At 46.5% G+C, this 15003-nt stretch overlaps 1 protein-coding gene across 1 annotated transcript in view; it reads left to right on the plus strand.

Annotated features, from left to right (window-relative positions):
* Nucleotides 1–3490: 3490 nt before the first annotated feature.
* PTPRT (protein tyrosine phosphatase receptor type T) overlaps nucleotides 3491–15003 on the plus strand; it is a gene marked incomplete at both ends in the record, with an annotated part of 470881 nt that continues 459368 nt past the window's right edge. Inside the window, one exon of the mRNA XM_082491049.1 lies at nucleotides 3491–3560. Within this exon, the coding sequence (XP_082347175.1) occupies nucleotides 3491–3560 (70 nt within the window). The remainder of the gene's footprint in view (nucleotides 3561–15003) is intronic.

Raw genomic sequence — 15003 nt, forward strand, 5'->3', positions numbered from 1 at the left:
TTGTTTGTTTGTTTGCTTGTTTGTTTGTTTGGTTTTTTTAGGTTGACACCTTTCCTTGGAAGAAGTATTAAGCTTCTCTGCTTTCCCCTCCCAAGCTCTTTGGGCCTCAGTAATCAGTTTATCAAACTTTTGTCACTCTGAACACAAATTGCAGACTTGCTTTTGTTTCTTCCTTTTTTAGTTTATATGGAAACAACTGGTGATCATTTGATTTAGGGTTGGGCTTTTTTTTTTTTTTTTTTTTTTTACAGCTTGTTCTTTGCTATGGTTTTCTTCACTTCTTAGCAGCACTGTCTCTATTTTTCAAGGCTCTGTGGTGTTGTCCAAGCAATTTTCATTGGTACAGAATTATTCCAGGAGTGTCTGAGTGTGCCTACTGTGCTGGCTGGATCCTTTCTACTACCTACCAGTCTACTTGGTGATGTCTTCTCTCTCCTTGCTGTTCTGTTCTCTGCTTTCCCTTTCTCTCCGACTGTGTATGCTTGTTTGTGATTGTCCTTTTACTCAACAAAAGATAGTGGTATGCCATAATTTTTGAAGCGATGCTGACACTGGAAGAAGGGACCATGTTTCATTGGTTGGAGGGCTTTTTTGGACTGAGAGTGGTTTGGTTTCGAGTGAGATGTTTGGACCTCTCAAACTCAGCTCTGGGTAGGGATGCTGAGGGGGGAGTTATCGGTAGCAAAGGGATGTTTTCTTTGTTGTGTGTCCCATGGCTAGCAGGGTGGTGCTCTCACTTGGCCGGACAAGGGTTGCGATGTGAAGTTCTTCAATGGTGACTTCAAAATGTCAAGCTTGGTCCTTCAGTGCTAAAACCATGAGCCTCCTCACCTGATGAACACCACAGCTTATATTTTGTCCCTTCTCCTCATTGAAGGCGGTGAGCTGGTTAGGTGGTTGGGGAGCAGTTAGACACATGCTTTGCATTTGCAAGCAAATACCCTCCCTCTGCTCCCTGCTGCCTTCAGGGTGGCCTGGCCCCTCTGCCCTGCGCCCGGCACCTGCCCTGGCACAGGGGAGGGCTGCTGCGTTCCTGCCCGAGGTGCCCGCAGAGGCACGAATCTGTCCCAGCTCAGAGACTGTGTCAGAATGGGTCCTGAAGACATCCAGAACCCCCCCCCCCCCCCCCCCCCCCAAACCATCTTCATACTCAGTGTATGACTTATGGCTCTCAAGTATTTCATGTGAAATTGCAAACTGGTAATTTTAAATGCAAATTGGTGTTAATGGTATAGTTACCCTCCTGGTTTGTGCCAGGGCCAAAACAAAGAAGAGAAGAGAAGGCTCCAGGGAGACCTTATAGCAGCCTACCAGGCCCTAAAGGGGCTACAGGAGAGCTGGGGAAGGACTTTTTACAAGGGCACATGGTGATAGGACGAGGGGGAATGGCTCCAAACTGGAAGAGGGGAGATTTAGATGAGATATTAGGAAGAAATTTCCCTGTGAGGGCAGTGAGCCCCTGGCACAGGTTGCCCCGAGAAGCTGTGGCTGCCCCATCCCTGGAGGTGTTCAAGGCCAGGTTGGACGGGGCTTGGAGCAACCTGGGCTGGGGGGAGGTGGCCCTGCCCAGGGCAGGGGGGTGGGACTGGATGGTCTTCAGGGTCCCTTCCAACCCAAACCATTCTATGAAAAGGGCCTGGAGTGTCTCTCTGAGGAAGGGCCAAGAGCCCTGGAGCTGCTTAGTCTGGAGAAGGCTGAGAGGGGATCTCATCAATGCTGATCAATATCTGCAGGGTGGTTGTCAAGAGGATGGGGCCAGACTCTCTTCACTGGCACCCAGCAACAGGACAAGGGGTGATGGGCACAAACTGAATATGGGAAATTCCATCTGAACATGAGGGAAAAACTTCTTCCCTGTGCGGGCGGCAGAGCACTGCCACAGCTGCCCAGAGAGGGGGGAGTCTCCCACTCTGGAGCCATTCCAAACCCGCCTGGAGGTGTCCTGTGCCACTGCTGGAGGTGCCTCTGCTCTGGCGGGGGGTGGGACTGGGGGAGCTCCAGAGGGCCCTTCCAGCCCTCACCAGTCTGTGAAAAGAATAAAAACATAGGGGGGACACCTCCTCCTGCCGCTGAGGAGCGGGGATGGCCGGGTCCTGCCTCTGGTCCCCCCGCCCCATCCTCCCCCGGTGGCGGCGGGGCCCGGAGCCGCTGCCGGTGCAACACCCCCCCCTGCGGGCCGGCCCCGCCGCTGCCGCCTCGGCGGGGGGACGGGGACGGGGGGGGTGAGGAGAGGGCGTTAACTGACACGAACCGCAGTATTAGATTTAATGAGGAAACGGTGCTTTATTAAACGTAAAGTACTCCGAGCAGAAGCGCGCGGCACCGCCGGAATGTCTTCCGCGAGTTGAGTGACGGTGTGACATAACCCCCGTTGTGCTGACGATTAAACGGGTGCTTTATCCTGGTGGTCATCGCTTGCCTTTCCCCCGCGCAAATTCGCGCTTAGATGGTTGATCAATATTGATACGTCCTCTATTTTGTGGGTGTGAGTGGATTTTTTTTTTTTTTTTCTTGTGTGGTGTGTGTGTGTTTTTTTTTTTTTTTTTTTTTCTTATGAGAAGCATGGGGTTGTTGGTTGTTTTGGGGTGGGTGGTTGTTTTTTGGTGTGTGGTGGTTCTTGGTGGTGGTTTTTTTTTTTTTGGTAAAGAAGTTGCCAGTGGAGAGCATTTTTAGGCGGCTGTTCGAGACTGTGCGTGTAAAGCCTCGGAGCGCCGCGGCACACGGTGGCATTAGGTATTTAGCGCTTAACTCCCGCGAAAGTAAAGTTGAATAACCATGAAAATTACTATTTTCAGCCGCAAATGCCTCCGAGCTGCGCTCTAACAAAGGACCCTCCGAAACCTGCGCCTCTTCCCCCGCCTGGCTCTGGCAGAGGGGTCGCTTCTTCCCTGCCCATCCCCGCGCCGCGCAGGCGGTACCCGGCATTTACTCTCCATCCCCGCTGCAAACACGGCAGGAGCAGAAATCCTCAATTTTAATTTTTTTTTTTAATTTTTTTTTTTTTTTTTCTGGCAAGATGCTGTACTTCAGCCGCCGCCGGTAGATTTGTGTGTGCGCAGCTGGGCTTGAATAGGAATTAAAAAAAAAAAAAAAATATATATAACCCCCCCCCCAAATCAGCCCACAAGCCAGGCTCTGAGCGATCCGTGGGAGGGGAGGAAGGGGGAGGACACGCGGGGCGCTGCCCCCCGGCGCGGCGGGGCAGCGGGGCCGCCTCTGCGCGGGCGCGGCCGGCGCTGGGCTCGGGGGGAGCCTCCCCCCCCACCTCCCCCCCCCCTTCCCTTTCCATCCCATCCCCTCCCCTCTCCTTCACACCCCGCTCCCCTCCCCGCGCCTCCCGCCGCCACTTCGGCGGCTCCGCCGAGCCAACACCGCGGCTCCGGCTGCCGGGGCCGCCGCCGCGCCCGAAGCCGCCCATGCGGGGGGGGATATCGGCGGGGAGGCAGCGGCACGGCGGCGGCGGGGAGGGCAGCTCAACTCCCCGGGAAGGATGACCGGCGTCGCCGCGATCCTCTTCCTCCTGCAGCTCTTGCCCAAGGCGGAGGGACAGGGCTTCGCAGGTGAGTGCCGCCGAGGCTGCGCCGATCTCCCCCCTCCGGGGCATCCCCTTCTCTCCCGGCGGCATCGGCTCTTCGCCCCTCGGCCTGGCGGGAGCCCCCGGAGCTGGGGGGGGGGGGGGGGGGATGATGGCAGCGGCTCCGGGCGGGCGGCGCGGTGGGGGAAGGAGCAGAGGGTTATGAAAAGTGGGTTTGTTGCGGAGGGGCGCGCAGGGCTCGGGGCGGCATCGGCCCCTCGGGCTGGGGGGTGTCGGTGCGGAAGGGGGGGGGGGGGGGGGGGGGAAGTTGCGTGTGGCGGGAGGTGAAAGCATCACCTTTATTCCTGGATTCACGGCGTTGGAGTCGCCTTTTTTTTTTGGATTATATAGTGTTTCCGAGCGCAAGGCAGGGGCTGCGGCTCCGCTCTCCCCCAGTCCGCCAGGCGAAGGGGCCGGGGGCTCTGCGCGCAAGTTGCGCGGCAGCTTCCCCCCCCTCCCCCCCATCCCGCGGCTCCAGTAACTTTCCCGGGGGTGGGGTGGGGGCTCAGCCACTCGGACTGGCTCCTTCCCAGTTGTCGCTTTCTCTGATGCGAAGGCATACTTTGCTCCCTGGCATGTGTGCGTTAATAGTAGCCAGCTATTTTCCTCCTCCTACAAGTTCCTTTAGGCGTAGTTGGAATTACTTGAGGATGACAGGTGCTCGTAGAGCTACAGTTTCCTCCTCTTGCGCTATGTTGTAGGTAAACCGAAGATATGCGTGGCTTTGTTTTTTCCCTTGGATCTTTTAATACGGCATTAATTTTCTCACGGTGGTCTTTCTTTATATTAAAAAACAGCTGTAACTTTCTTCCTCCCGAATTCATGTATCTATCTAAGCTTTTTTTTTTTTTTAATAATTTTTTTCCACTATCTGTAAAAATTCTGTGCGCAACGCTGCTTAGTAGCGATAAATCTCGGTGCTTGAGACTTGGCATCATACCTCCAACATGCCCAAGTTTAGTTCATCTCGAACAGGGGAAGATTTGTCTTAGTTAAGGCTGTGAGAGCTCAAATGACTGGGTCTCGCTGCTTGAAACCAGAAATAGTGCGGAGTGTAGGAGATGCTGAGCCTGCAGCCTGAGCACCGTGTGTGCCTTTAACTCAGCTCTCGGTGCAGCGTATATGGCTCAAAAGAAAGTTTGGGGTGTGAAGGGCCGGGTGGGCAGGGGAGACCCCTGATCAGCTTGGGTGAAGGGGATGCTGTTCTCAATCCCGCAGGGTTTGATACCACCGTGGGATCTTGTTTACATTGCTAAGCAACTGCGCAGACCCGCAGATTTATTAGAAAGGCTGGGAAATCTAACCTAGTTCAGTAGCTTCTTCCTTGAGTAAGCAATATGTAGAGCTATTTATTATTTTTTTTTCTTTTTGTCTCTCTTCCAACTGTGTTCTCGTGTTCTTGACACTTGTCATATCAAATGAGATTACATCCTTGGCTTTTTGATGAATCATTTAGCCAGATGCTTAGTAAAAAAGAGTTTTCTGTAAAAATGGCGAACTTTTAAGGGGGCAGAAAACACTTTGCGTTTGAGGGAAATAGCAATAAAATACAAGCTATGTGAGCTAAACACATGCAAATTTAGGGATTAGCCAGAAGTTTTCTTATTTGCAGTAAGCCACGAAATAATCGTCAGTTCTGGGGGGAAAAGCAGTAGTGAGGTTTCCTAATCATTAGTGTCACCTTCCACCTCCTTATTTTAGCGTACTCCTTACCATTCAAAATAAGAGGAGCTTACTTTAATAAGGAATGTTTTCTGAGCTGCTTCTATTAATGAAGTTAAAAGAAAGTTTTGTCATCTTAGACTATATATATATAGCATGAAGCGTAGCAGTCTAGACTGTGTCCATATAGCTGGTATTTTTATGGGTAAAAACCCGAAGTTTTTCAAATGCACTTTGTCTAACATTTCAGTGAAGTTTGGAGAGACTCCAGTTAATGCCATCGGTGCATTTTCGCATCTTCCATCAGGTGGTGCTGTCTCCATAACTATTAGGATGCAAATACCTCCTTTCTCTCTCCGATTGAATTATTTTTCAAAGCCTAATGCGTTTATTCAGCAGCCTTTTGTTAAACATCCCGAAAAATCAGTGTACAAGAAGTTGGCTGTGTTTTTTTGTTTTTTTTTTTTTTTGATTTATTTTCTTGTCTGATAGTTGGGCTAAGAAGTGGGAAAGCCCCAAGTCAAGACAAAATGGTATTAAGTTCCTACCGGAGTTGCACAGCTGCTGTTTCTTCTTCATATTATCCACAACGTATAAAATAAGAGATACTACAAAGCGACAGCAGAACGCTGCTGGCTTCTTCCCGGAATACCTAGCTTCACGTTGAGGGAGCTGGGTTAGCACTTAGTTCTTTATGTAACTTCTGTATTGCTCTATTTATAAGTCTTCTCCCCAACAATTACTTTCAGTTGCCTCCAGTCTCTGTATTTATAACTGAAGGTATGCTTTTGAGGTTCTAAACTTTTTGTTAGCTTAAGGGTCAGCTACTAATTTAATTCCTCTACTTTCCCGTAGAAGAGAGAGAAGTAACACCAGGTAATTCTAGGAATTGCTCGTTCTTTCAGGATTTCGGAAATTAAGAAACTTTGCTTATGGGGAAGTTGTTTTTTTTTTTTTTTTTCTCCTTAAAGCATGTGTGCAGTTTTTATTGCACCAAATACATGGACTATTCTTGCACTTGCTATGCTCTTTCCTAAGGTCTGTTTTGCGCTTAGCACAACAGAGCGGAGAATAGAGATGAAGTCATTCGCAGCTGTGAAAAAGCATTCAGGGGGAAAGTAGGACAGTGGGTTTACATTGGGACTGCTCACCTGCACACCGGATTGTTTTGACATCAGAATAAAAACCAAGGCTCGATGTTTGCTTTAATTTTCTTCATTATCCTGCTCCCTCTTTCACTGTGGCAGAGCTCTGGAATGTTTGGATGTGGAGCTGTTTGCTGTCAAAGTCTGCTGCCGCATCAGAAAGTTAAGGCGGCTGAGAGTTCGTTACCCATGGTTGGCCCAGGGGAGAGGGAAGATGAGAAGGGAACCAGGGAGCAAACCGCAAGGAATTTTTTTGGGGAAGATTAATTCATTTGCTAGGAGTTCATTTACTCACAGATTTTGCTGTCAGTAAATTGGCAATGAAAAATGGATCTTTCTGAGCAAACCACTCTGTGTGGCAATTGTTAACAATGCAGCCATTTAACTCAATAATCACTTTTCACTCCCTCTGGGGAGCTGTTAGCGCTACAGTTCAACTTTATTTTTCATTCCTGGCTGGCTTGATTTGTTTTCTAATACATCAACAATTAATGTTAACAAGGTGATGATGTGAAGCTGCCTATTTTGACAGTGGTGATGGAAAGGTCACTGTGGGTATAAAGGCATTTGTGAATCTCTGAGTGATAATCCTTCTCTTCTACAAATGCAGAGCCCTTCTGTTACCATCCACCCTTCAGAAAGTCCCTCAGCTCTGCTCTTGTTTAACTGTACTTTTTTTTTTTTTAAGTCTGTTATGCTCTATGTGCAGGCCCACACGCTCTAGTTTTCATTAATATTATGGGAATGATTTGGGACACTCGCTGTAGAATATTACAGTGGTTGTTTTTTTTTTTTTTCAGAAGGCACCATCATCTGTTACCATGGAAACCCGTATAGTGGTAAAGATGTAGGTCTGAGGCTTTGTGAACCTCGAAAGATACGGACAAGGGTTGTTTCTTACAGGAACAATTACTTTTGAATATAAAATCCAGTTAAGTGGAGAGAAGAAAAGGAAATAAATTGATCTGTTCAGCATTGCACTGACAATCCTTCTTTTGAATAACATTCTGTATAGAAGGATCAGTGTCTCACTGATTCTGTATGCGTACCGGGGGTTTTAAGCTCATTATTTATCATAATAGTTGTTTTATGCCTCTAGTAATTTTCATTATGATTTTATAAATGAGGTAAACGGATGTGTATTGGCAGGTATTGTTCTTTGCTTGAATGGAAAGTGCCGAATGTAGAATGGAGAGGTGTGCAATGTTAGCACCTCAGCTTAAATATTTTGGCAAGGAGCAAATTTGAGACTGACTTAACATGGCCTTAAAAAAAACCCCAAACAAACAAAAAACCCCGCTCCACAGATGTCATCTGAAATCCACCTGCTAAAATGTGAGTGAGGTATATGTGGGTTTGCTCACGAATGCGATCAATAAAAGCAATCATACTTGTCTGTTTTGCCATGGAAATACTGAAGCCTCGTTAACATTCATAAAAACTCTTATGATGTTTGGGTGATGAGCAGCAGGAGTGCGTGTGTGTATTGCTATATAAAGCATATGTCCTTTAGAGAGAGATGTCTTAATTTTTTATGGAAGCTGCTTCAGTCTGTTTCCTCAGCGTCTTGTAACGCGTAGATAAAATATGTAAAGAAGCTTCTCAAATGTGTTTGTAGGTACATTCGTAGACGAGGCTTTCCTTGCAGAGACTTCAAGGAAAAGCAGTGTGTAGAGGTCACCCGCTGTTATAAACTGACCCAAATCGTAGTCCAGATTTGCTGCTGCGATGGGAGAAACCTCCTGTTGCCTCAGTGCCGAAGGGCTCCACGTCCCCAAAGAACGGCGTGTGGGTCAGTGTTTCTTGGCTCTGTGTTCTCATTCTTGAGAAGAATATGGCGCACTTGGCTTTTATGGTATTTCTGACTATTTTATGGAGCAGTATTACTTAGCTTACCTTAGCCAGTGTATTTGGCCAAGAGTCGCTTTGTTCTGGTACTATTCATGTTTCCTAGTTCTCTAATTTTTCTTCTGATGATGCACTCCCAGTTTGTGCTGGTTGGTGCTACTCAGATATCATTTCATTTAGATAATAATTTGGGGGGGGAAATCCTTACCCATCTCTTTACCTGTTGGTCCTTCTTGGCACTGTGTTGCCTCTTGCTCTTTGAATGCCACTTGCCTCCCACCACCCTGCGCTTTCCAGACGATCCCAAAGGAAAAGAGCAACCCTGTGTGCTCCAAAGCGGACACGCGAAGAAGGTGAATGTTGTTGGTGGCATCGATAAAGGACACCTCACAACCTGGCCATGTCTTTCTGTACGCTTGTAGTTGCATAATAAGCAATTGCTTCTGTGTTCATTACTGCAAGCTCTAAAGATCATATCTCCTCGTGGTGGAAGAGACGATTACTATGTCTTAATCAGACTATACATCATTTAATCAGACCCACTTGTTTTTTAATATCTGATAAATGCATCCCATCTATCATACCGTGCTTCAGACACGTCGGATATTTTGCAAACTGGACGGCAAGGCATTGCGTGTTCCAGAAGAAAATGCTGACAAGTCAGTTAAAGAAAACAAGGACCTTTGGATACAGAAGACCGTAAGTGTTGTTTAATGCCACAGTTAAAGTTGATGTAATTCTGGGGAGCCGTGAGCATATCCACCTGTGAACAAGACCTGGTAAATAGGACAAGAAACCCCAGGAAGAGGAACCTACTTAGTGCTTGGTCTCCTCTGGCTTGCTTGTTTTCTTTTAACTAGTGCTTGTAAATCAATTCAAGGCCAGCTTCTCTGGCTAGATCTCCCTGGGACTGCGGGCTTGGGAATTCAAGTCGACAGGGCCAATTCTGCTGTGGTTTGAAGTGGTGCAGCTCGCGTAGTTAAAGAATGATTGAGCTGCCTGTGAATTTTGGGAGGATGGGACCTGGCTCTTGTTCCTTGATATTTTTGAGTTCATCTCGCAGAAAGGCTGTGGGGTTTGACAGCTGATGATGCTGTGTGGGCACAGATTGGTGCTGCAGCCTGAGCAACCTGTGGTTATGCAAACCTCTATTCAGCTGTGCTGTTTCCTTTGTACTGGAAACGCTTAAAGTATCCCATATCTCATGTTTTGTTAGCTGAAATGTCTTCAGATCCAACATAACAGAGGAAACAGTTTACCACGTGGGTTTTTTATGTACATCCTCGTCATAATCTCACCTTCGTTCCTGGGTAGTGACGATGTTAACTCCCTGGGAAGCAGCTCTTGGCTGCTCATACAGCTGTACGTTGAGCAAAGGAGGGCTGTTTCACTACCGCTCCTCTGCGCTGTTGTGAAGAACAGCGATATCAAGAGTATTACAAATTAATCCAGGGTTTATCCATTTCTGTGTTGGGGATCGATCAATCCTTCTCTCTTTAAATTTAAAGAAAATGTCATTACCTGCTTGGGTAGAAGTAGGTCTTCACACTGCTGGGGTTGATGTTCTTGACACGTTGGTGCTCTTGACTCCAGTTCTGCTGAATTTGTCGCCGTTATGGGAATGACCTTAATCTGCATGTGCGTGAATTTTCATTCCTTTAGTGTCAACTTAAAGGTCAGCTCCTCAATAATGGAAGGAGAAGCTTTGCAAATAGGGGAAAGAAAAAAAAAAAAAAACCCACAAAAAAAAACCCCACAACAAACCAACCCCTAAATAAACAAATAGAGCAATTGTGTGCAGTGGGCTTTCGGATTCTTTTTATAAAGAAAGAGCGCAGAGTTGAAAATGGTATCGGTGCCATGTGGTTTTGTTAAGAAGATAATGAAGATTGGTGAAAGAAAGTGTTTCTTGGCAGAAGGCATGTGTGTGGTTGCGACCACCTAGCAGAAGTAGGGTGTGAAGATGAAGTGGGGGAGGAAGAAGGGAATTAGAGCAATCTGACTGCTATATGGATGGGTCTTTCTTCCGTTAGAAATACACTTACTGGAATTGCAGCAGTATTTGCCGGATAAGCAGAAGAGCACTTCTGTCAGCAAGATGGGAAGCTGCTGCGCTTGATGGTTCATTTCTCCAGAATAGGGATTTTTCTTTCAATGTGCACCCATTTATGTGCTGGCAGCCCAAATCTTATTCTGCATTTCTAGGTGTGAATTCAATGCTCTGATAGTAACGGTTGACGAAACTGTAAAGTGGAATGTATTTCCACCACAACTGGTGGGAAATATTTCATGTTTTGATATTTGTTCAGAGGGGTGTGGCTGAAAGAGGTAAATTTAAAAAAAAACAAACCAATCAACAAAACAAACAAACAAACAAAAAAAAAACAACAAAAAACAACCTCCAAAACCAAACCAAAAAACCTGAGCTAAGAGGCTGTGTCTATGTGACTTCACACTTGACTGCATTGGGTTGGCATCAAGAATTTTTACTATTTTGCTCTCTTTCTTTGTTCTTAAGAACTGAAAAGCACCAACGTAATAATTCACCAGTTATTTCTAGTGTTTTCCATGCAAGTCCACCTGTTGCAAGAGGTGTATGTACCTGCGTCTCTGTTCTCGCAGGGGAAACCCGCTTGATCTAGCTTTTAGTTTGGATGCGTTTGGAGCTGGCTGAGCAGAAGAGCTCGTTGCCTTTCTTCCCATTCTGGACTCCACAGGCGATTGCCAGTTTGTGATAGTATCAAGTCATCTCTCCTAGTGAGCATCTTTAATAGAAAGTCCCTTTTTCCCTCTAGATTGTTTATTAAACCTAATGTGGTTGCTTTATTGTATAGTAACTTTGAAACATCTGAAGAGCCGACTGTGTTAAACGCTTCAGAAGCACAAATGACTCATTTTTGTACCCTGAAGAACATTTTCGTCTTGCGGAAAAGAGAAAGAACAGAAGAAATGGGCACAGCATCACAGCCAAGCAGCAAGGGGGGGAGCTGACAAGACGCCGGTGCGTCCGGGTTGGGGGTCAGTTATGGAGAAGATGGTGGGACGCGAGTGGGATGAGGTTACAGCAGTAAGAAGAGGAAGCGGAGCACGTATGAAAAGAAACAGGGAAGGTAAGAGGAGCCTGACAGGACAGAACGGGCGAGGAAGGAGGCGCATAAGATAAAGCTCAGAAATTGGCTGCTGTTCCCGATGCTCGCAGACTGGGAGGTGGTGGTTGCAGCCACCGTCTCTGTCATCTCCCTGTATGTTAACTGTCAACCAAAGTTAGATAGCTCGTTGCTGCAAATTTTGGTCCTTAGGCCAAAACACGGGCTGCAGTGCCGGGTGTTCGTCGTCCGTCCGTCCGTGACTCCACCGTGACGTTTTCTCAGACTGGCTGAGCGTATCTCTTCACAAACCAAGCTGATAGTTTGAATTTACTAGTTAGCCATTCTAAGCTTGCTTTGTATGAGCCTTGTGTGTTAAATTTGGCAGCCACTAATATTTTAAGAGCCTAAAACACGATACAAGCGGTTTTCCTTGTTACTCTTGCTGGACTGATAGTTCAGAGATCTGTTCCTGTGTTCACAGGACAATTGTGAGCCCTTTCAGTAATGAAAAGGAGTAAGCATGCAGAAGGCAAAGACTCTGATATATTTTTCCTCTGAAAACCACTGCTCCCCATCCCTGCCCGTAGCGGCGCTGTGCCTGGGTCCCTCGGCGCATCCCTGGGCTCAGTCCGGAGCCTGAGCAGATGCGATGTGCAGTTTTGCGCAGCAGCCAAACAAAATTAAATGTCCAGAAGTCATCATGTCCATCAGCAAGCTAAAGCCGATTGCTCATCTTTGCTACTTCCCTTTGGAAAAAAAAAAAAAAAAAAGTAGAAAAAAAAAAAAAGTTTTTGAACTCCAGTGTTGGTTTGAGGCAGACCTTCTCATTGTGTTATTTTATTGGCGCTGACTAAACAGGACGTAACCTTCTGATAAATTTGACTTTGAGATTTGGTGGCTTCCAGCTCTCCGTGCTCCTGTGGTCTGGCTGCTCGTTGCCAGCACTGACTCATTCCCTTTAGGGCAAATGGATCTCTCGGAGGTGTCCTGCCGCGCTCGGCTCGCGTCCTGCCCGCAAAAGGCAGGTAGGGAGGCGGCGATGGCCGATTTTCTCGCCAGACACTTATTTCATGTTACTCCCGCATAAAAACACGCGTAGGTAGTTATCGCCAGGGATGCTGCTGACTGTTCGGATGCTGCCTAGTTGAACTGGACCCGCTATTTTATTTGTGGTGGTGGTGGGGAAATAAGACTTCATTAAATCTAGGGCTAGCTGAAAAGTTTCCACAAACGTGATCTAAAAATCAATTTGTAGGAAAAGAGCTGTTCTTAAACAAGCAGTTCCTCTGTGGTTCTTGAGACTTGAACATTCTAGCATGAATTGGAGGGGGGGGATCCATATAATCTAATACAAAATAACAGATTTATTGAAATCTGTTAGGGAATCTTATGTGTGCTTTTAAAAGGGATTTCTACTATGAAAATGGTGGTCAAACCACTGCTCCGGCTTCCTGAATAAATTATTTTTGTAAGCAATAGGGGTCTCCTAGATAAACAGTAAATATATCTTTATGATGAAAAATGGGAGATGGTGTATGTACTAACAAATATCAGCACGTGGTAGCAATAATCAGGGAAGCGGAAAGCTTGGGAATAAACAAACACGCTGTCTCTGTTGGCACAGGGATAACCCTGGAGACTGCCAAGGCCGGAGCCTGCAAAAATAAGAAAGTATAATTAATTGTCCTTAAATGAACCTACCAAGCAAAAATAACCCTTTTACAGTAAACTCTCAACTTTTCATCTTTTATTATAAAGCTTTTCCGTGTGCCAAAGTGTTTAACGTTCCATAATGTGCTTATTTACACTTCTGTTCGTGTTTAGTGCAGAGAATTAGCATACGGCATGTAGCTGCACCAGGCATCTGTTTTACTCTTGCGCTTTGCTTTTCTAGCAATAATGCAACATTATTTCTCAAAATGGCCGAGAAGTAATGTTTTGGAACAAAGTCTTGGTGGTGTTTGAGGGTCACTCAGCAGCTACCTATATTAAATCACTGCCCTGTTCTCTTTAGAAGAGGCACTGTCTTCCTTCCAGTGGTTCCTGTGCCCGTGTTGATGTAAAGAGCTCTCATGGCAAGAGAGCAGAGAGGTGTTATTTCCCGCCACCCTCTCAAAAAGCTCTGTGCTGATGAAGTTCTGTTGCGAACAGAATGCTACAGAAATAAAGAAAGAGAGTTTCGGTGACAGTAGTACTAAGTTTCCTTGTGTGACTTAATATAATTCCCAGCGGTTACTGGCTTGAGGGGGATTTGCAGAAGTTTGGGACCTGAAGGGTGCAGGAAGCAATAGAAACATTATCAAGACATGATACGAGTTTGGAGCATATCCTGCTTGCCAAGTGTGATTCGTGTCCAAATTTCTGAAGCAAGCACAGAAGGAGCGTTTGGATTCTATAGTGTATAAAACAATTTACCCATAACATATCTCCTCATAGTATAGGGGACGGTACCAAGATTGCTCACCAGGATTAGACTTCAGATACAATTTCCATTAACTTCAGGAGAAACTTAGAAGTAGTTCCTTTGTAAGTTTTTCTTAGTGAAGGTAAACTTTAAAGAACTGCGAATTGGAGAAGTAGTGTCAGAGTTGAGAATCCCAGGCAGAAATGTAGCCCCAATCTCAGGAAGGTATTGCAATATAGGTTGAGGCTAAATGTACACAAAGTTCTTTTGAGTGGATGGGAGAAATGTGGGAGTGATTAATGCTGATATTTTGAGAGGACTGATAATTGACAGCATATTTGCATGCAACTGAATATGAATTTGAAAAGAAGCAGGTACACTAAAGGCAGAACATGCCACGTGCTGTGTACGTAGTTTAAAAAAAAGTTGGTTGTTTTTTTTTTTTTTTCCTGTCTGGAATATTCCCCTCAGGCCTGAACATCAACTTATTCCTGAGAGTGACAAATTAAAGTATTGAGAGTAGCTACAAGTGACAGTGTCTCTGCTTTTGAGCAAAGATTTTAGGTATCTAAATGTATTTACCTTCTGGACCTGTAACTGAGAATGGAGCTGAGAAAGGGAGAGCACCTCTCGGAGGAAAGGAAGGGGAAGAAGGGACAACTACTTAATGTGCACCAATAGTAATAGAATGAGACTAAAACAAGAGAATAATTTAGTTTAAGCGTTAGGAGAAATCTTATTGCAGGCCTATGAGGTTGTGGAATTGAGTCCCAAAGGAAACAGTGGAAACTCTGTTGTCTGAGTCACTTTAATTTAGGCAGGAGGGGTCATGCCATCCAGAGGGACCTGGACAGGCTGCAGAGGTGGGCTCATGCCAACCTCACACAGTTCAACAAGGCCAAGTGCAACGTCCTACATCTGGGTCGGGGCAATCCCAAGCACAAATCCAGGCTGGGTGGGGAATGGCTGGAGAGCAGCCCTGAGGAGAAGGACCTGGGGGTGCTGATTGATGAGAAGCTCAACATGAGCCAGCACTGTGCGATCGCAGCCCTGAAGGCCAACCGTATCCTGGGCTGCATCAGAAGTGTGGCCAGCAGGTCAAAGGAAGTGATTCTGCCCCTCTCCTCCACTCTTGTGAGACCCCACCTGGAGTACTGCATCCAGTTCTGGAGTCCCTAACATAAGAAGGACATGGACCTGCTGGAGCGTGTCCAGAGGAGAGCCACAAGGATGATCCGAGGGCTGGAGCACCTCTCCTATGAGGAGAGGCTGAGAGAGTTG

This window comes from Vanellus vanellus (genome assembly GCF_965231255.1).
Source record: "Vanellus vanellus genome assembly, chromosome: 15".
NCBI lineage: Eukaryota > Metazoa > Chordata > Aves > Charadriiformes > Charadriidae > Vanellus > Vanellus vanellus.